Genomic DNA, 21,952 nt, shown 5'->3' with positions numbered 1-21,952 from the left:
GGATGTGACTATTCCGCCTCTGAATTTGCTCCAAAGCTGGATCAAGCTGCAACTTCCACCCATAATTCAACTTGCAAAACATGCATCACTGACTGTACTGTTTTGGGATGCAATACTATGGTCAAAACTCGGGTCAAAAGAACGTGACATTTTATCCCATTTGATTCAACGTGATGTCACGTGTTTACTTCTCGAACGAGAGTGATAAACTTGCTGATAGTGTGCTTCGCTTAAGTCGTCAGTCCTTGACGTTAACCCTGCTGATGGCGACAGCAGTGTTGATGCACGTGAAAAGCTCCTTATTCTCGTCCATGAGGCTCACTTCTGCTGTCCACACGTTGCCGGCAATATTGATGTGTGACATAGCCTCTCCCAAGGACACGTCCACCGTTCCGTTTTGCAGGTGGTATATCCCCTGGAAGGCACAGGATCGAGGGGGTGATCACTGAGGTCCGAAACGTACAATGTTTTTTTGATTTTTGATTTTTTTTAATTATTTGATTTTATCAAATTGATTTTTTTCATCTCTATTTAGTACAATTGCCTAACTTTAAGGGGCTTTTGCAGTCGTAAGTGTGACAGACGAAGGGACGTGAGTTTTTGACTTACTATGAAACCAAATAATTGCTCATAATAAAGAAATGACATAAACGAGCTGTAAACCGAGATAGGAATACTTTTTTAAAAAAGAGATGACTTTTATACCATTTGATTTTTGATTATTTTTGATTATAAATATGATTTTCTTGGCCTTGTACAATGATTTTTCTCAGTGAGCCCCCCCTCGCACAGGATCGTTTTTAAAGCACGGTACTGTTTCTACACTTGTCGAGTTTGTCATCTGACTGACAGTAAGGTACTTCGGAGAAAAGCTGGAACAGGAATTGAGAAGAAATCAATAAAATCGAAGTTTGCGAAATTTGAAAGAATGAGCATCTGCTCCGCAGAGTAGCATTCCCATACAAGTCCGGCCTTTGTTCGTCTTGATATCTTCTCAGATTCGGTTCCAGCCCTTTTCCGAAGTTCCGTATTGACTCAACGAATTAATCTTTAGATATAAAATGCCAGATGCACTTCTTAAACAAAGGAATGAAAAAGGGTCAGTTCCTTAGTTTCACACACCCCTTAGTCGTTCACGGCATTACAGGGCGTAATAAGGTAACAGCTTTCTAATGACATTCGAATATTGGCTAGAAGTTGCTTCAGGTATTACATCAAGGTAAGTGGCCAGACCGTGGCTTGTCGTACCAGACTTCGTGATGTTGCGTCAGATACAACCTAATAGAGTACTCCAAAGAAGCACGAAGCTCTGGCCCGGAAGAAGAACATAAACGGAAGTAATTAATTGCTGATACTATGAGAAATATACGCTGCGCATGAGGTCCGCAGCGTATATTTCTCATAGAAACTGCAATTAATTACTTCCGTTTATGTTCTTCTTCCGGGCCAGAGCTTCTTTCGAGTACTCTATCCACACATTGGCACACAAATCGACGTGATCATTAGGCGAGACCACTGCAAATGCAAAGGCGATACTGAAGTACATTTTTCGGCGATACAATTGAGTATTGCCAATAATCGGCCTTACGGAAAAGTTTTGCCTTCAGAACGGCGATACATAGGCGTATCGCCAAAATTTGGCGATACTTTTTGGTACCGTCGACGGGGGTAACTTGGGACAGTCTGTCCTGTACAGCTTGTTGGTGCTGCCATTCCGCGACGGGGGTTCCTAGCGTCAAACCCGCGGCAGAGTTTTGTTTCAGAGGCCTCAGGGCATTAGCGGAAAGGTAGAAAAGGTGCATAACATAACAATTAGTATTTGAGAAACGGGAAACTACATAATAGGGTTTTTGACAAAATTTGTCAAACATTGACAAGTTGACCCTAGTGCAAGGAGTGATATGCAGATTTGGCCGATTAGTCTCTCTGGGTTGTTAGATCATACACAGACAATAAAGTTCGCAAAAGGGCGTTGATTATAGTTTTCCCATCTTCGGTCCAGACTTCATTTTCTCAAAAATCGAAATTTTACGGGGTAACTTGGGACAGTCTTTTCCTCATGTTTCCAGCAGTCGTAGCCTCCTAGGAGTTGACTTACCTGGTCCCTGACATAACTTAAACTTAGGATTTGACGCTCATGATGGAAAGAGATGCCTTGCTCTGCAGTTTTGTCTTCCGGTAATCCATATTTTGAAATTTTCAGAAAATGCCTGGAAAATACTAGTAGAAAAGAGCGTTCCGCGTAGAGCCCTAGATATACTCCAACATCGGTCCTACAAGAGTTCCTAGGCCTGAATTTTTGGTCTATATGTTGTGACTTGAATTTATTACGTCCATTAACATCAATAGATGCATGGGAACGTAGCTAATTACCTACTGTCCCAAGTTACCCCCGGTCATGGGGTACACGGAAAAAAATCCGTGGTCCTGGCGACCGAATCTCGATCGCCACGACCATCTTCTTCGATAGCTTGGGGGACTACCGGATTTCTGATCGTGAGAACCATGTCACCGAGCTGAGGCAAGCTGGCCATCAGAACGACTGTGTAGATTGTGACAACCAAGAACGAGGTATCCTAGAACCGTCGTCCATCAGTTGCAGGGAAGGTATGATCTTAGTGCCTCTTCCAGACGACCAGAAAGTTGGTTGAGAGAACCAACTCATCTGACTCTTCAGCCGATATCTCGTTCGTGGGGAATTTCTAGGCAACGCTCAGCAGACTCGGTTTCAACTTGGTCTGTGGTCCTCGTAAAGGTAGTATTTCTTACACTGTGATCCGAAACTGGCATCACAATCAAAAATGAACGAGACGGCACACAGTGGGCCACGAAGCCGGTTTAGGCGGACATAATTATCCCAGGCCGTACTAATGGTTAGTTTGGCGTGTAACTTCGTAGTCGGGGGTTTTGATGGGCGAGGAATCCGATTTAGACAGTATCAGACCCCCAGTGCGAAATTTGACATTATCTGATAGGAAGGGACCTGTTACGCCAAGACATGGTCTGACATCTTTTCTACGTTTTCATGAATTAAACAACGCAAAAACCTAAACAAGCATACTCGCGTTAAAGACAAACTCTGACATGCACAACTCTAATCATTACAAGCAACTACTATGCAGCAGCGCCTCCGTTGCGCGGGGAAGCGTTGCGCTGCGCGGGGCTGTTTTTCACCTTTTCGGCGATGTTTAGGAGACCCTACAACTCAGAGGTGCAAGTAGGTGCAGCTAAATTCTTTTGGGTTTTGTTCCTTGGCATGTTGGCTTCCGCAAGGACTAAAGGAGGCCGTTAAACAACGTTAAACAAAAAAGTGCCGCCTCTGCAAAGATTAATTTTGACAATTTTGTCAAAGTGTAGTAAAAATGAAGCGGACACCACAAAAATAGTCCAAAATCAAATGCAAATGTATGTAAATTTTTGTAAAGAAATGCCCTTTCACGTGGTGTCAATAAAAAGTATGTTGGACAAAAATTAACAAGTGTTTTATGCGTTTGAAATCATACATATTTACTACACCAAAGTAGCGCAAATCGTTTGGTGCGTGTTTGACAACCTGTAGGTTGGCTAAAACGTGTCCCGGTGTTGAAATTCTGCCCAATCCTGGTTCCTTGGAGTATTGGGGAGAGATATCACGAAAAATAACTTAAAGATTTGAGAGTTGAAAAAATGGAATTATGTCCGCCTAAACCGGCTTCGTGGCCCACTGTGCGGCACGGCGAAGACGCCGCATCGTCGTTCTCTGCCCGAGAGAGCAGAAGACAAGTGGCGGGGGATCATGCCTGAACCTATCCTAATGACCGAACGTAGACGCCAGCGAGAGGCAACATGAAAATGCGTTCTTCTCGACTTCAGTGTAATATTTTGTTCAGAACTTTTAGCTGACGGCAAGAGAACATATTTACCGAGGCAACAGACAACATTATTTGCGAAAATTATTTACTTGAGTAACATAAATCGGAAATACTAATAGGCGAACGGGCACGCCGTCACCAAGCGGCAGGTCCGTGAAACCTCGACTCTCAGAACCGAATTTCCTTGAGCAGAGCGGTCGGTTGTGACGATCGGCTCGGGCCGACCAAGTGACTTGTAAGAGGATAAATACGCTAGTTGGTTGTCTGAATCAAGCCGTTCGATGCCCACAATCACTGCAACGACAACTGAGTACATCCGATCGTGACGACCAACGGCTTTTTTTCCGTGTAACTTGGGACACTCTTTCGGGACCGCTTGGAAACGATGTAATCGAGGCAAATGAACCAGACAAGCATGAAATCATGGGAAAAGGGTCAAACTTTAACATAGTTAGGATCCATTGGTCTGGATTGAGAATCTTGCCTCTGTCGTTCAAAAAACGTGAAAAAGTGTCCCAAGTTACTCCCGTTGACGGTACTGCCGAAACCACGGCGTTAAACTAAGAACTTGTCCCCTTGATTTGATCAACGTTTATTGCCAAATTGTGGCAATACTCCAAAGTATCGCTTAATTTTGGCGATACATTTGTGTATTGCCGTTTTGACGGCAATACTTTTCTGTAAGGCTGTTTATTGGCAATACTTAATTGTATCGGCAAAAAACGTACCAAAAGTATTGCGATTGGATTTGCAGTGACAGCATTTGGTTTTAGAGACCAGATCCACCCTGTTCCAGGAGAGCGTACCAAGGGTGTATGCAACCCTCAAAATGGTCGACATACGAATAAGCATTTACAGACTATGTTACACCAAAGAGAATCGGCCGGCACAGGCCTATAAGAGTGCTAAGCAAATACTGCCAATAACAGCGCGAACAGGAATTCTAGCTATAAGATAGAAATTACTGCCCTTACAATGGTCATTCCTGGCATTTGAAAACGATTTTTGTGTAGAGCTATTATGCCTGTAACACATCAGTGACCCACCTATTACGCCTATTGCGGGGCGAATACAGGTATTTCACCAGGTATTGTTACAGCAATTACAGGTATGTCGTGTTACCGACAGACGAACACCGACATGGGGGGTATGACATGCATGGCTTTGTTGCACCAGTGTGCTGCTGACCTTGGCGACGGGGCACTTGAAGGTCGGGTGGAAGGCACTCGTGAAGCCGCTCCACATCATGCCCTTCGCGGTCAACATGCTGCAGATGTTCGCGGTGAACGGCCAAGTGGCAAAGTACTCGCACGTGTTGGACGACACAGCATCACGGCACTTGTGCAGCACGACTTTCATCTGCGTAACACAAGTGGAAACAGTGCAAAACGAGAGCGTTGCTCTACCCTCCGTTTTCAAGCGTAATTAATAACTCGACGCAAGGTCAAAGAGAACTGCCTTCGCGAACTTTTTGGCGGACGGAGGACGTATACGTGCAGTTCATGTGCCCTGTACCGTGGACAGACAATAAAAGTCTCACCGATTGACAGCACTGAAAATCCAAGTGTGGGACAGGCATGCACTAGATAACGTAGGACAAACTGTCCCACGCTTGCAAACGTGTGACAAATCTGTGTCCCACGCTCACAAGCGTGGGACATTTTGTCCCACGTTATCTAGTGCCTGCGTGCCGCACACTTCGATTTTCAGTGAGGCCAAATTTTAGCGAGACTTTCACGTTTGATGAAAACTTGGCAATACTTCTTGTCTCGCTATATCTTGGCGCAATGACTCTTTTCTTATTATTCACTGCAGGCGTTCTATAGTCATTCTGCACATTTTCTTCGAACTGAATAGGGACGGCCGATACCTCTAAAAGTATCGATACTTGGGTATCGATACTTCCAGCAGCCGAAGGTATCGGAGTATCGATCCTCAACCTCAAAAGTATCGATACCCCCGAGTATCGAGTCGATACTTTAAATGAACCTCAGTAAGTATTTCCTCCGTAAAAATTGCCAGTTTTTTAAGTGAATTTATAATCTAACATATCAAAACATAAGAAAAACTGGAAATTTTGGTTGCGCGACGAAAAGTTGCCAGTCTTCAGACCGCGCATGCGCAGTGTAGTTTGAGACTACAGTCAAGACTGTCGTGTCATAAAACAGTTTGACTGCAGTTAGGACTACGTTCCAACCGCAGAGCTACCTTCACATCCAGAATGCACTTTAAAGACAGCTATCTGTCAATAAAGACTGCAGTTCTGTAACTGCAGTTTTGGCACTGAGTTTAAACTGTAGTTGTACTACTGATCCTTCCACCCGGGGGGGCCAGAGTATCGAGGTATCGAGGGAAATCGACCCAAAAGTATCGATACCTAAAAGTATCGAGTAAAAAGTATCGATACTTTAGGCAAAAGTATCCATACCTCCAAGTATCGAATCGGTATCGGCCGTCCCTAGAACTGAAGCTCTTCCTTATAAGCACTGGGCCCAAGCCCAAGCACTTTCTCCTATGAACCCCGACGCGGCGGAGCCTACTCTAGCAAAATGGTGCAAACCCCCCGCCCCCTTCCCCCTTTGCAGTAAACACTATTCTGTACTTACGAAACTGATATTCTCTAAATCTTTAGCCCTCGGTGCACTTACCTTGGTGAGCGCCTTGGCCGTCCTCTGGAACTCCATGACCGCATTGAGGTAGACGACCCCGCGGCTGTCGACGAGCGACGAGTAGTTGCTCATGAGAAGCGCGTGCTCGTGGTCCTTGCAGTGCTCCATGTACAGGACGCGGGGCACGAGCAGGGTGTGGTGCGCGCCTGCACGTCCCTGAAGTGTAAGAATGTGCAGCTAAAATGTCGAGAGTGTTGTCACAGAGGCACTGCCCGCTGCACAAAGGTGAACGCCTCAGACGCGCACGTGCCTCCGCGCATTGAGAAAACCTTATAAACTATTTTAGGCCTTGCAAAAGAAAAGCAGCTTGTTATAACAGAGCATTTTGATCATACATAAGCTTTCAAACAAAATACTTCATAATTTCCGAATTATTTCTTCGTATAGGGCTAACGAAGTAACGAAGTATATTAGTTGGAATTTTGTATGCTCAAAATACTTCGTGAGGTTTAAGCGTACGGCACTCATAATCAACGCGAGACGGAAGTTCCGTACGTTTTACGGATTGTATTGTTGGAATACTTCCCATACACACGTACGGAATTTTTCAGTATACCTTTCGTAATTCAGCACTGTTAGTCAGAGAAGCGAGAGCAAACAGGACCACGAGTTTGGCGTTCATGGTGCAGAGGCTGAAAGCGGAAGGCATATCGAATCCGAAATAGATAGTCCCCCTTGCTGTTGGCGGTCGACACTTCGCACCTACAAATGTGATCACTATCAACCTGGGGCCGGGCACAACTCTGATTCACAACCACAAGGATCGTGGCCACCTGTTTGGGTAAGAGGTATAATTCGCACCTACAAGGTGGAACCCTTTGCAATTAAGGGCCTGAAACCAATATTTTTCCCGAAAACGCAATGCACCCCCATGGCCGGTGTATAGTAAGAGTATAATGGTGAATACAAGGCGAAAGGCATTAACCTTTTGTTTTAAAAAGGTTTCCCTCGCCCAAAATTCGAGTGAAACGCAATGTATCAGTCCTATATGGCCGCACAGTCTCAGCGGCGCTGTTAAAGTGAAGGGAAACCCTACGACAGGTAGTGGCGAGCCAAGGATATACCTAATGACCCTGCAAAATCTCAGCCGAATCGGCCGAGCCGTTCAGGAGTAGTGCGGACACACACAGACAGACAAAACTTTCCAACCCCTTCCGAGTAACGGGCTTCGCTATCGCTCAGCCAATAAATACGTGGTCATTGTATTTCAGATATATTGAGATTCTCTGATTTGCAGTGAAGATACTTCACGAACGCTGCAGTGCAGTTAGGATAGTTATAAGATAATTCGAAATCTATATCTATCACTATCTCTAAATCTGCTCTAACAGTTAGGGTTATTCTTCAAGGTAGATGCACGCCAGACCGTGTCTTGTCGTAACAGGCTTCGCGACGCTGAGCCGTGTCTCGCCAAGGGACTCTGCTCACCGAGCAATCATTCAATCACGCTGCACCTTGTGCGGGCTGTTACGGTGGCAGTCATGCAAGGCGGTGCCGGGAACAGCGTTGCCAAGTGTCACTGAGCATGGAATGCCCACTGGCCGATTTGTCAGCCGGTCCACTCCACTTCTTTCTGACAGCGAGCTTCGGTCCAGGTAGGTGCATGCGTTTTTGATCCCGAAGCATGGAGCTAGTTTCCATGAGGCTGTTTTTGGTCGGAACCAAAAAGTGTATGATATCATTACTCGCCACGAGTACGAAATTCTGATGAAGGGTACGTAACGATCGTAACGATTGTGTCGCGTGGGTGTTCGTGCGGGCATTTCTATGGTTTAGGTTGTATCTGGGTTAGTCTGAACTGGTCCTGTTTTATTGTCTTAGATCCTCAAGCCCTTACCAAAGTTTTAGACACGCTTATTAAGAACAAGGCCCCACACACGGCCACTTGGCGGCCTCAGGCTCAGAGCACGCCGGAGCCAGTGGCTGAGCAGCCAGGTAGCGTTGTTGTTCAAAGTAGGAATCTGGACGAGCCAGCTAGTGAAAGTGAGTCTTCTTACTGCTGTAGGGTCGTCCATCAATAACGTTTGCGCACTTTTGGGCTTTTTGACCCCCCCCCCCGACCAGATGTTACATCTGTCAGTGTGTCCCCTGTGCAGGAAAACAGCTATGATGTCGAGGTAGTTTTCCTCGATTGTTTTGTCTGGTTTGTGGTTTATCCACTGTTCTACATTCTTCCTTTTTTTCAGTTCATCAGTAAACATGTTGCTAGACTCTTTTGCTCCTTGAGCCCCATTCAATGTAAGGACGACCTATTCTGGATGGCTCAAGAGCGAGTCCGAGTGGAATCACCAACTGATTTGGACGTCAACACTGGCAGCTCTGCAGTCATCCAAGTATCAAATTTGCCACCAAAACTATTTGAGGTAAAAGCATCAAGTTAAGGAAATTCATAATTCACAATGCACAGATAGGACTAAGGGTGAGGCTTCACAATTCACCCCTCACCCTATCTGCGAATAGTTAAATGTGAAGTGTGAATTTCCTCAACTTCACATAGTCAAACCCTTCAATTTTGTGAGCAATTGCAACATTTGTTACAAGCATGAATTTGCTCTCTGTCTCTTTTCAGGACCACTTCAAAAATTTTACTAACCAAATTGCAGTGGACAATTCAGTGGCGGATAATCCTGAAATCGTGATCAAGAGAGTAATGAACCATAATGTTCTAGAGCGACACTGCTGTGTGGAGTTGGGTGTCTACTTAATGTTTCTGAGGTATATACTGTATTAATTAAATGGTTATTAATGGGTGTGTTTCTGTTTTCAGTTTGTTACTCCTATGATCGCTTTTGTAATGAAAAACTTGTTGAATAAGACAGAATATGATAGACATGAATTGGAAATAAAACTTCTAACAGAGCCAGAAGTACTCGACTCGCCCTGGGTCAGGTTCGAAAACTTGCCAATTTTTTTCCTATGGGGTGAGTCTTTGTTTCCTAATATGATGGTTTTTGGGGTAACAAAGTATTACTAAATGCTTCATTCTTGTTTGCAGCCTCACTTCATCAACTTCCTTCAGACCGTGAGATTCTTGTGTAGTGCATGTAAGCTTTGGTGGTCTTCTGCTTTTGACACTTGCATTTTGTCTTAACTTACTTTCAATTACTTTTTCTTTTTATTCTTTGGTTTCAGTTCATTGACTGTGATATTGCCCGTGAAATTATGGGCCTATCCCAAGTCATTTATGATCTACGGTTGCTTGCTCGTCACCACATTGCTGGCATAATCCAACCTGGGAGTGACATTCTTTTCTTCTCGGGCTTGCCAAACCCTTTTTACCCACTGGGACCACACGCACACGAAAGTGCAGACTAGATCACCTGGACACACTAGCACAGGCAAATGCGAAAAGAGCGCGGCAGTCAAGTGGTCAAGCGCCAAATTTAGGCGATACTTTTGTGTTTTGAAGGCAATACTTTTCCGTAAGGCCGTAAGGCCAAAGAGGTACTAAAAGTATTGCCTTTGGATTTACAGTGCTGCAGCAATTTATATTGTTTAGTTCTCCTTAGTCCATTGCATTATTAACTTGTCTTGATACAGTTGTGAATATCTTTGGGCTGCCAGCCATGGATCTTGAAAGCTGTCCTTGTGGTGAACAGAAGGACTCGGTGTAAGGAACTCCCCAACAGTGTTCCAACTCGTTGTTTATTTGATTTGGTTTTGTTGCTCTGTTCTTTGGTGACTTATTTTTTTCCATAGATTTTTGATTTCTTGTGACTCATGCCTTCAATGGTATCATGGAAAATGCGTTGGCTTATTCAACATTAAGGGTATTGACATGCACGCTTTTTTTATTTTCATACCGGCGCACCCGGAAAAATGTTTTTCATCTATTTAATTAGCCTACGCCAAAACTGAGACCGGTCGAACAGGACGTAGGGGTCGCCAATGTTTTTTTAATGTTCAATTTCGACAATGTTAGCTCGTGGGGTTTGATCGGACATGTTTGGGAAAATTAGTAACGTCGTTTTGGTGAAAAAAAAGCCTTTTTTAGCGTTTTGAAAGTTTGGAATTTTCTTGATCGGTTTCGAGTCTGCACCAAGCAAATAGTCCTAAACGTCATTTTAGAGAAAAGTCTCAGCTTTCGAATGCCGCATCGAGAAATGCTCTACGACCTTTCGTTAAGAAGATACAGGCGCAGGCGCGGATACACGGGGGGGGCAAAGGGTGTTTTGCCCCCCCCCCCCCAGAAGCTAAGGCATGCTGATAAAAAAATCACGCATTTGCCCTGTCATTGACTAGTGGAACTAGACAAGAACTGAAAATTTTCTCAGCTCGCTTCGCTCGCAAACGATTCACTTTTACCAACCTGAATAACTCTGAGAACCGCAAATTTTCTCGGCTCGCAAACAAACGCTGACCACCCTCGAAAGTCGTAAGAACCGCAAATTTTTTCAGTGCTCACTTCGCTTAAACAAATGACACGTTTACCACTCTAAAAAGTCCTAAGAGGTGCAAATTTTCTGAGCTCGCTTCGCTCGCAAACAAATAACGTTTGCCACCCTTTAAAGCCCTAAGAACCGCAAATTTTCTGAGCTCGCTTCGCTCGCACACGTTTAGTACCAAAACTGCAAATTTTCTGAGCTTGCTTCGCTCGCACACAATTTACATTTACCACTCCTTTAATACATTCAATCGTGTGTTAAAAATTGAAAAAAGCACCTGCAGAACCCCCTGAGACCCCCTGAACCCCCTGAGGCAACCCTCATTGCCGTGTTTGTCTTTGTCCGGCGGCCCCTGAAAGTAGGCAACCCACCATGTTTGCCCCCCCTAGGACGGACGGCCAGATCCGCGCCTGTACAGGCGTTGAACGAATAACATGTCACCCAAAATGTCAATGAAATTGGTGAATTTTGTTCTCAGTGAGCCACACGGTAGCGAAGTACGTCGGCGGTGCCTAAATCAAAGTCACATGTCAAAAACATAATTAAATTTCTATTGGGAAACTTCCTTAAAATGTTTTTCTCTCGAAAATGCGTAGAAACAGTCTAAATGCCAACCCATTGAAAGTGAGCAAACATGAAACATGTGTCTCTTAAAATCATTGAGAATTTTAAAAAATTATAACACTTTACAAGAATAAATTGATTGTAATGAGCCTATGTTTTGGACTTTGGAGTTCTCTCTCTAAATTTTCTAGTAGCAAGAATACTCTCGTGTCTCTTTTCTCACCACACTTTACTAAAGCTGTCTGGGAAACTGTGCGTGCATTACGTCCGACAGCCTGGCTGTGGCACGGTAAGTCTCTCAAAACATGGTGTCCCCGGTCGTGCCAAGGTCTTTCAGCTACTCGGTGGTTAGGTGTGCGACCAGCGGGGGCTCGGTCACGGCCACAGGAGTTCGGCCCGTCCACTGGACCAGTTCTGTATAGTCTTTGGCCTCGAGGCGAAGTGAAGGGACGACGAATCGCCGCACCACCTTTGGGTCCCTTGCAGAATGACGTTGACCGCGCGCTGGCGAACATTTTCCCTACAAACCATAAAACACAAAACCTTTTAGAAAAAGTCGCCAAAAAAACAACAGTTTTTAAGCGGAAATTAACATACCTTTCGTCAAACAGCATTCCAAGAAGAATGTTCTCTGGATGGGCAAAGAACGCATGGGGCATTCCACGTTAAACCATAATGTCCAAAACGTACTTGTTCAGATCCGGCTCCCAATTTTTAGCAGATGATACCTTTACTACTTCAAAACATATCTAGAACAATACAAGACTCAAGGTGTCAGCTAGCTTCTACTCTGAAGTCCAGAAACCAAGTGTCTATCCCAACAATAATAGGGGTTGGCTGCCGGGACGGGATGGTGCGTGTGGCAGGCAACGAGGTGCAGTCTACGCGGAATGTCGCAGCAACTATGCCTCCCGGTTCGATTTATAATTTGTGTAGGTCTCCATGCATAATGCATCGTCTGCTAAAAATTAGTGGAGTGTACCATGACTGTGACGAACAAGAGTGCCGAAATTGAGCCCAATCCGTTGACTTGAGCAGGAGGTTGAGGGGCAGTTGATTGAAGAGCCGCAGCTACTGGGGCAGCTGGTTGCTGAATTGCTTGCAGAGTAGCCGTGGAAACTTCCAGCAGGTTCCTGGGTAGTTGCATACCTTCGGCACACACTGCAGACTGCTCACACGGACGCGCACACCGCACGAACGTGAAAGCGTTCCGCTACGACACACGTACTCCTCGCCAGAGAGAGGAGCCTTTCGGCCTCCAGGGCGGCCTGCTCCTTGGGAACGGTACAGGGAGGGCAAAATGGCTTCGAGTTGTTACCTGCGCGCGGAGGCGGCAAGGCGCAGCAGAGGGGGTGGCCAGGACGCAAAGCGGGCACATCACCTGGTCCCGGACGGACTGCCCGTTCGCCGCCGCCTCCACGACAGCCTTGGTAGGCAGTTCCTATTAGGAATAACAATAAAATGTGCTGTGACAGGTTTTACCGATTGAAGTGATGAGTCTTAAAATTATTGACTGACAAAGGTTAGACTGTCCCACGAAAAATTACATGTTCTGTGAACGCACGGGGCACTTGAAAAATAAGTTGTAAATGTAAAAAAAGGAATAATTCTTTTGGCCCAAGCATTCGGACAGAATTAAGAGGTCGCGCATCGCTCCCAAAGTGAAACCAACCGCTTTTTGGCAAATTTCACGTTTTCTTCACAGCCACGGCGCTTCCCGGCCGTCCCTCGCGACTCGGTTGGACTCTTAGTACCCTCGCGTAACATTCCAGCACCAACCCGACCCTTGCCGACCCCAAAAGCCCTTTTAAAATAGCCAAAAACATTAATTTTTTTCAGAAATTTTTGTTGAGAAGTGCTGAAAAAGGTGCAAGGAGTGAAGATTAGAGAAATGTGTGTGGCTCAATCGATTGGAAATCATCGAAAACCTACTCTTCAAACTCAGATGCGTACTCAGTACGCTTTGATCAGAGTGTGCTGATAAGTACGCTTTGATAAGAGCGTACTGAGATGAGCACGCTTTGGTTAAAGCGTACTGAAATCAGTACACTCTCATCAAAGCGTACTCATCTCAGTACGCTCTTATTATAGCGTTCTCATCTCAGCACGCTATCACTATAGCGTACTGATTAGGCACTCTCCCATCATAGCGTACTGGGCCAATCATGAGCACGCAGTAGTTATTTAACTGCTTGATGCTATATAACAGCACATCTCAAATGGAATTTAATCAAGGATGGGACCCTCTGCCCCTCTTGACCAACTGCGATACACTGATCACATTCTGTTTCTTGTTTCCGATTCACTCCATGTGAGATGTGACAAAGCAGTCAATAATAGTACTCACCAGACAGGCAGCAGCTGGCTTATCCACAAAATCACTGAAGTTGTCATCTTCTGTGTGATGACAAGGGGTGGCAGAATACCAAATCACTGACACTTTCTATGCACCTAACCTCCTGACAGGTGCAGTGTCAACACAAACAGTCTCTTAAAGTCCTTGTCTTTTCTTGACAGCTCACTAACATACATTGCAAACCGAAGCATCACCTCCAGGCGAGGAATAAATAAGGAAGACTGCGTTGAGGCAGAGTAAGAACCGTTCAAAATACTCAAACACGCTGCACAGACCCGACACGAAATCAAGAGACCGGCCATTTTTGTCATAACTAAAGGGACAAAAACCAAACAAACCGTCCCCTCCCCCCCCCCTCCCGTCGCCCGTGTGCGAAAAGTGTTGCCACCCTTCTAATGTCAACCCACAACAAGGATAACCCGGAAAAGCACCGTCAACGTACGCATGCTGTCTTTAAATACATAAAAACAGTACTCAAAATTATTTCTAGTCTACTACACCCCAGCATATGGCACAGTTTTCCTTTGTTTCTTTTTGTGATTATTTGCTATGTTGGTCAGCCTGAAACATTCAAATTGCGCGAAACGTTCCAATGAGACAATCAGCTGATCGTTAGGATTTTGATCGCATTGTGCTTAGTGTTCTGGCTGTGACTTTAGTTTTGATAAAATGAAGAGGGTAATCCTAGAAGTAGAGGGAAGGGCTAAAGTCCTGTGGGTTGATGGGTCAGCCTGAAACATTCAAATTGCGCGAAACGTTCCAATGAGACAATCAGCTGATCGTTAGGATTTTGATCGCATTGTGCTTAGTGTTCTGGCTGTGACTTTAGTTTTGATACAATGAAGAGGGTAATCCTAGAAGTAGAGGGAAGGGCTAAAGTCCTGTGGGTTGATGGAGACAGTGTGGAACAGCTCCGGGAGTCATTTATGGAACTGTGTGTTAATGATCCAGTGCTTAGAGGAAGAGTCAAGACAAATTTCCCTACATTTTCAAGCTTTAAATCAGTGGAAGATAGTATTCTTATAATTTGAGGCAATACATCATGTCAACAGCCTGAGAGGATATATTAAATGTAGTGTTCAATGAGCAATTGAAAATCAAGAGCGTTCACGTCAATGCTGTTTATATTTTATAGCACAATGACAATGGTTAACAAAAATAAATTGACATATTATTGTAATAACAAAAATAAACAATAGTCAAAAGTCAACAATTACTTAAACATCTATGACTTCAAAACTTATTTTAAATTTAACAGTCTTTATGCCTCATAGTTATGCAGTTCAATTCAAAGTAACAAAACTTATGTCAATAGTTGACGCAAAATCGCTGAAACGTAAGATTTCATTGATGAGTTCATAACGTTTCCTAGGTCTGCTTTGGGTCAGGATCTTGGCTAGCGCCATCAATGACTCTTGATTTTGCCCGTGGCTTCCTATCTTTAGAAGTTCATCAAGGAGTCCCTTGACAACATCCTTGTTGGCATGAAGGAATGCCACGTCGTCGACGTGGCTTGACGACAGGCCTAACCGCTGTGGCCTGAGAATAAATCTTGGGCACGAAAACAGCCGTTCCACAGACACCTGCGTGGCAGGGATGGAGAGGACTACAAGGGCCAGTTTGTATAACTCTGGGCTGGTGAACTGCTTCTTGTGCCACCACTGGAAGACGTTCTCCGTCGGGGAGAGGGGCACCGTCGTCCTATCGTGCTCGTCCAACAGTGCCCGCAACAAAGCCCGTCTTCCAGTTCGGCCGTTCCGTTCTCCAGAGGTTGTGGTCTGAGCAGCGCCTGTGGCTTCAAGCTTCGCCTTGTTGGCGCGGTCCAGCAGCGCGCTGAACAGGGATGGACCCTCCACTGATAAAAATTTTGTACTAACTTAGCGACACATTTGTCGCTAATATTTTTAACAACAAGATTTGTAGTGCAACGAATAGCTTGTTAAACCATAGTCGTACAGGAACTAAAGGATAGTTTCACAACGACTAACTTGTAATAACACATCAACAGTCCACTTTCAAAAACAAGTCGTTGACCAACAACAAATGTTGTAAGTCAACGACAAGTATTGTAAGTCGTAGATTTTGTTATGTCTGCGACAAGTACTCATGGAGAACTTTTGTCGCTAAATTTATTTTGAATGGTTCTTTTTTAATCAATAGTAATTTCACTATGACTTGGCGAACAAAATAGATGAATTTTCATAATTCGCTTTCATTGAGCAGATAATTGCAAAACATATTGTTTCCACACAAATTGTATCGTTTAGGGTGATAACAAGAATATTGTTCTTCAACGACAAATTGTCGCTGACTTGAGTCAACGACATTTGTTTCGCTTTGGTTCATGATGAAATTCTATGTTTTGGAACGACTAAATTTTCACTCATCTGATTGTTTCTGTACAACCATTTTTTAACAGTGTCGTCTTCGTCGCTCAGCATCCCTGTAGGTTCGTCCTCCTCGCTGCTGTCCGTTCCCGAGTACCATCGACCGCGGGTCCCTCCACGGCCTCCATCCGGTCCGCCAGGTCCAGAAGATATTCCTTGGCTTCCTGCCCCTGGTCCGGCTTCAGCAGGGAGAAAAACCTTGGATCGAGGAACACGGCGACCTGGAAGCCAGGATAATCTAAGAGCGGCGATACCTTATGCCCCTTTGACCTATCTTTGTACATGACCCCTTTTGCCCTCTTCTCCATGGCCAAAAGGAGCTTGCCGGCTAGAGCAGAACCCTTATTCTTTGTCTGCTTCAGAACCATGACCACGCCGCTCCAGATGGCGAAGAATTCCCCAAGGGTCATGTCTTGCCTCTGGAGTTGAGCGGTGGCCTTCCGAGCAGGCAGCAGGTCTTCCAGGATTTCGCTGACTTGGGTCCATTGCTCTGGGCTGAGGTAGTACTCGACCTCGTCGGCATGAGTCCACGCCAACTTGTCCGTAATGAATGTCTGCAGGCGGGACAAACTGGCTAGCATATCATAGAGACTGCCCTAGCGAGTACAGACATCCAATTTGGGCAGTGCCTGATACGCATCCTTCATCTGCCGTACCTGCATGGACAAGAAAGTAAAAAAAAAAACATGAATTTCGTATGTGGGAAAATGATGGCTTTCGAAACGAACGATAGCGCCCTGGAGCGGGGTGGCCAGCTTGTGGACAGTCCCCTCAAGAAGGACAGGGTCCTCATCAGGCTCCATTTCGCCAATTGGGGTTGAGGTCATCGTCATCTTCAGTTAAACCACTGTACTTCAATGGATGGACTAGGAATACTTCTCCAATGATGCACTGTTAAAAATAATCGTAAATTTACGACATTTTGTAGAACAATTATGTCGTCTTTAAACGACATATTTTGTTACGACTCAAGTCGTAAATATACGACTCGAGTCATAAATTTACGACTTATCTGTCGCTAATTTTGATAGCGAGACGTTCCGTTCTGAAACGAATAAGTCCTAAGTTTACGACTTAGTCGTAAGTTTACGAACGATCGTAATTGATTTATGGAATATGTCGTGCAGTTATGACTTCAGTTGTACATTTACGACTCTTGTCGTAAATTTGGGACATGAATCGTAAATAAACGACACAAATCGTAAAAAAACGAGCAAAATTGTAACTTTTGACCAACTTTTCGGGGATTTCAGATTCCAAAATATTTAATCGCGATTACGACATTGTCGTAGAAAAACGATTTTTTTGTCGTTCAGTAACGACGAAGTAGTTTGAGAACGATTTCCGTCGCTATCAAAATTAGCGACATTTTCGTCACTAATTTACGACAAAATTTCTGACAGTGTGGTATACTTTGGGATCTCAATGCACTTTGCTCCCAAGTTTTCCATTGTCACAGTAATTGGTGCACTTACACATGGAACCATCCCGGTCTGGACCAAAACTGTTGCAGGTAATTTTGAGACTTTATTTTCTGCAAATTTATTATTGGCTGAGCGATAGCGAAGCCTGTTACTCCAGTCGGGTTGAAAAGTTTATCATGTGTGTCTGTCTGTGTGTCCGCACTACTCCTCCTTAACGGCTCAGCCGATTCTGCTGAGATTTTGCAGGGTCATTAGGCATATCCTTGGCTCACCACACACCAAAATTCAGCTTTCTATCTCAATCCATTCGGTCATATTAGCCAAAAAACACTCTAAAACGGCAGGAAAAAGACAACTTTTTTGGAACTTTCAACTTTTAATCAAGTTCCATGTCGTTTTAAATGTTTTCGAGGCTGCTGGTGACGAAAATAGAACCCATTCAGACCTCCGACCGAAAGTTTAGCCCCATGCTCAATGCTCTTTTTGAGGGGATCACGCCCATTTCCACGGTCTGCCAAGGAAGGCAGCTTGCCGAAGGCAGGTTAGCGCCGCAGGCCAAGGTAGGTGTGGCGTGGATTGTCGAAACTGGCGCAGCGTCGCGAAGCCTGTTACGACAAGACACAGTCTGGCGTACACCTACCTTGTTGGTTAAGAGTCCCGTTCTGATTGTACTACACACTTAATTCTTATGGACTTTTTAAATGCATAAGAACGCATTTTTCTTCCCTGGAAGAAACTTCGAGGGCACTGCGGTTTGCGTCTGAGGTCGCCTCTTTGCAGCTTGCATGTAAATGCTGCCAGCCGAAACCTAAAAAGTCCGGCAAACAATGACCAATGAGAGATTCCAATGAACTATTTTTGGCTGAGCGATAGCGAAACCTGTTTGTTACTCCAGTGGGGTCGAAAAGTTTTTCCTGTCTGTCTGTCGGTCTGTCTGTGTGTCCGCACTACTCCTCCTGAACGGCTCGGCCGATCTCGGTGAGATTTTGCACACTTTTTGGGTATGTCCTTAGCTCGGCACACGCGAAATTTCACTATCCTAGCTCAACTGGTTCAGTTTTTATTGGCTGAGCGATAGCGAAGCCTGTTACTCCAGTGGGGTTGAAAAGTTTTTCATGTCTGTCTGTCTGTGTGTGTGTGTGTCTGTGTGTCCGCACTACTCCTCCTAAACGGCTCGGCCGATTCTGATGAGATTTTGCAGGGTCATTGGGCATATCCTTGGCTCACCACACACCAAAATTCAGCTTTCTATCTCAATCCATTCGGTCATATTAGCCGAAAAACACTTTAAAAACGGCAGGAAAAAGCCCAGTTTTTTGGAACTTTCAACTTTTTGTCAAATTCAATGTCGTTATAAATATTTTTGAGGCTGCTGATGACGAAAATAGAACCCATTCAGACCTCCGACCGAAAGTTTAGCCCCATTAGTGAAGATTTTGATGACCAAATGCTCTTTTTGAGGGAATCACGCCCATTTCCACGGTCTGCCAAGGAAGGCAGCCTGCCGAAGGCAGCCTGCCAAAGGCAGGTTAGCGCCGCAGGCCAAGGTAGGTGTGTACGCCAGGCGTGGATTGTCGAAACTGGCGCAGCATCGCGAAGCCTGTTACGACAAGACACAGTCTGGCGTACACCTACCTTGTAGCCGAAAAACACCTAAAAAACGGCAAAAAATCGAGTTTTCTGCAGGCTGGTCACCTCTGTCTTGATGGAGGGGGGGTCTGGGGGGACGGAGCACCCCAGCTTCGACAAGTTAAACAGTAACAAGGGTCAAGATCGTGTTATCTGTAGATGAGGCAACTCTATCTAGAATGAAGGGGGGTCTGGAGACCCCAGCATGCAACAAGGTAGAAATAACCGACGATGGACAAGCCAATGCCTGCCGAAGGCAGGCTAGCGCCGCAGGCCAAGGTAGGTACGCCAGGCGCGGATTGGAGGAACAGGCAGCGAGACATCGCGAAGCTTGATACGACAAGACGCAGTCTGGCGTAAACCTACCTTGTTTATGCATAGTTACGCATGCGCAGAAACGTCCATAAGGTATGTATAAAATTATGTATCACTGTGTACATTTTATGCATCTTCCTGCATAAAATGTAAACAGTGATGCATAATTGGCTGAGCGATAGCGAAGCCTGTTACTCCATTAGGGTTGAAAAGTTTTTCCTGTCTGTCTGTCTGTCCGTGTGTCCGCACAACTCTTCCTGAATGGCTCGGCCGATCTCGGTGAGATTTTGCACACTTTATAGGCATGTGCTTGGCTCTGCACACGCGAAATTTCACTATCCTAGCTCAACTGGTTCAGTTTTTATAGCCGAAAAACACCTAAAAAACGGCGAAAAATCGAGTTTTCTGCAGACAGATCACTTCTGCCTTGAAGAAGGGCGGAGCCCCCCAGTCCCGACAAGTTAAAAAGTTACAAGGGATCTAGAATGAAGTTACATGCATCAAGTTACAAATAACCGACGATGGACGAGCCATTGCCTGCCGCAGGCAGGCTAGCGCCGTAGGCCAAGGTAGGTACGCCAGGCGCGGATTAGAGGAACAGGCAGCGAGACATCGCGAAGCCTTTTACGACAAGACGCGGTCTGGCGTAAACCTACCTTGTACTTTGCTTTTTCTTTGTGTCGACTTTCACTTTCTCACTTTTCTCTTTCACTTTGCCACTGTTCCCTTTCTCTGTCTCATTTCCATTGTTCTCTTTCTCTTTCAGTTTCATGTTGAGTCCAACAAGAGGCGAAATGATCGAAGGCTCAGAACATTGTGTCGGTGTGGACAGCACCTCCACCTCATCCTGCTCCATAGCCACTACGTCTTTCTGTCTCACCTATGCGCTGGCCTCTCCCAGCTCATCAGCCTCCAAATCTGCATCCAGCTTTGTCTCCTACTTCTTTGTCTCAAATGGTCTTAATTGGCTGAGCGATAGCGAAGCCTGTTACTCCAGTGGGGTTGAAAAGTTTTTCATGTATGTCTGTCTGTGTGCTTTTCGCAGACACTCCTTAACGGCTCGGCCGATTCTGGTGAGATTTTGCAGGGTCATTGGGCATATCCTTGGCTCGCCACACACCAAAATTCAGCTTTCTATCTCAATCCATTCGGTCATATTAGCCAAAACACACTTTAAAAACGGCAGGAAAAAGACAACTTTTTTGGAACTTATAACTTTTTGTCAAATTCAACAGACATGGGCACGGTACTCTGAAATTGGTACCGCGGTACTTTACCGGTACTATCGATAAGCACGGTACCGCGGTACTTAACCGGTACTATGGAAATTTTCAGTACCGCGGTACTTTACCGGACTTTCAAAAGTACCGACGGTACTTGACGCGGTACTTTAAAAAAAAATTAGAAAATCGAAGATAATTTCAGATAGTAAAAGTGCCGGAACGGCAACAGAAGTGTCCGCCACGCGAACGCCAACATTGCCATTTATTGGTCTCCAGTTCTTTCTGAGCGGCGACGAAGGGCATGTTTATTGCGCGTCATTCATAGCGCACCCCGGCGGCCGCCGGCAGGGCCGGTGACCTGCACAGGCCTGCTACCTGATTCCGAGGGTCTGTTTCTTCCCTGCCTCTCGCGCTCACGGGGCGTCACATGGGGGTGCGAGAGAGACAGGGCAACGAGGAGACCCTTTCGGAATCCGCACGTGGTGGCCATCGGCTCCCCGCACCACTCCTCCCCTCCCCCCTTCTCTGCACCGGCCCTTTCCGGGACCCCGAGGAGGACTGCGGGAACTCAAAGAAACAATAAAGACAGACGGACAAACAAGTATGCAGGCGAGATAGGACAAGGCGACGGCCACGGCTAATCCATTTTTCTCGCTCTTTTCTCTACTCTCCAAGGAAAGACCGACTCGGTACTGTGCGTTACTTTACTCGGGAATCGGTACCGCGGTACTTTACGGTCCTTTTCGCGACATTGGTACCGCGGTACCGGTACTTTACCCAAAAAAGTACCGCGGTACCAGTACCGCGGTACTTTACTTTACTTTACCGCCCATGCCTGAAATTCAATGTCGTTATAATTGTTTTTGAGGCTGCTGATGACGAAAATAGAACCCATTCAGACCTCCGACCGAAAGTTTAGCCCCATGCTTTTTTTGAGGGGATCACGCCCATTTCCACGGTCTGCCAAGGAAGGCAGCCTGCCGAAGGCAGGTTAGCGCCGCAGGCCAAGGTAGGTGTATTCGCCAGGCTGGTTTCCAACGCGCAGCATCGCGAAGCCTGTTACGACAAGACACAGTCTGGCGTACACCTACCTTGTAGAGTCCTTTGATTGGCTCTGACCACATAGTACAAGGTACATTCATGGTGCAT

General features: G+C 45.5%; 2 protein-coding genes across 2 annotated transcripts; both read right to left on the bottom strand.

Moving 5' to 3' along the window:
- Nucleotides 1-238: 238 nt before the first annotated feature.
- LOC117645897 lies at nt 239-7,158 on the bottom strand. The gene is made up of 4 exons (XM_034386445.1): nt 7,077-7,158; nt 6,500-6,676; nt 5,040-5,210; nt 239-415 (listed from the first exon to the last, which is right to left on the bottom strand). Exons 1-4 carry the CDS (start codon nt 7,140-7,142, stop codon nt 239-241), a joined length of 591 nt encoding a protein of 196 aa, XP_034242336.1. The 5' UTR covers nt 7,143-7,158.
- A 7,940-nt stretch (nt 7,159-15,098) lies between these two features.
- Nucleotides 15,099-16,793, bottom strand: LOC117646569. The gene is made up of 2 exons (XM_034387611.1): nt 16,310-16,793; nt 15,099-15,701 (listed from the first exon to the last, which is right to left on the bottom strand). The coding sequence occupies exons 1-2, from the start codon at nt 16,791-16,793 to the stop codon at nt 15,109-15,111; spliced, it is 1,077 nt and encodes a 358-aa protein (XP_034243502.1). The 3' UTR covers nt 15,099-15,108.
- Between the last annotated feature and the right edge of the window lie 5,159 nt (nt 16,794-21,952).

This window comes from Thrips palmi, unplaced genomic scaffold (genome assembly GCF_012932325.1).
Source record: "Thrips palmi isolate BJ-2018 unplaced genomic scaffold, TpBJ-2018v1 HiC_scaffold_19, whole genome shotgun sequence".
Classification (NCBI taxonomy): Eukaryota; Metazoa; Arthropoda; class Insecta; order Thysanoptera; family Thripidae; genus Thrips; species Thrips palmi.
The sequence above is the reverse complement of the archived record's forward strand: the minus strand, read 5'-3'. Positions and strand labels throughout refer to the sequence as shown.

Bases quoted from the DNA above. Each gene is read 5' to 3' on its own strand.
- LOC117646569 (XM_034387611.1), bottom strand. From the start codon at position 16,793: ATGCTAGCCAGTTTGTCCCGCCTGCAGACATTCATTACGGACAAGTTG. The intron at 15,702-16,309 runs GTACTCGGGAAC...TGTGTCGCTAAG, and splicing joins GGAGGGACCCGCGGTCGATG to TTAGTACAAAATTTTTATCA.
- LOC117645897 (XM_034386445.1), bottom strand. From the start codon at position 7,142: ATGAACGCCAAACTCGTGGTCCTGTTTGCTCTCGCTTCTCTGACTAAC. The intron at 5,211-6,499 runs GTAAGTGCACCG...TGTGTTACGCAG, and splicing joins CGGCCAAGGCGCTCACCAAG to ATGAAAGTCGTGCTGCACAA. The intron at 416-5,039 runs GTCAGCAGCACA...TGTGCCTTCCAG, and splicing joins TCAAGTGCCCCGTCGCCAAG to GGGATATACCACCTGCAAAA.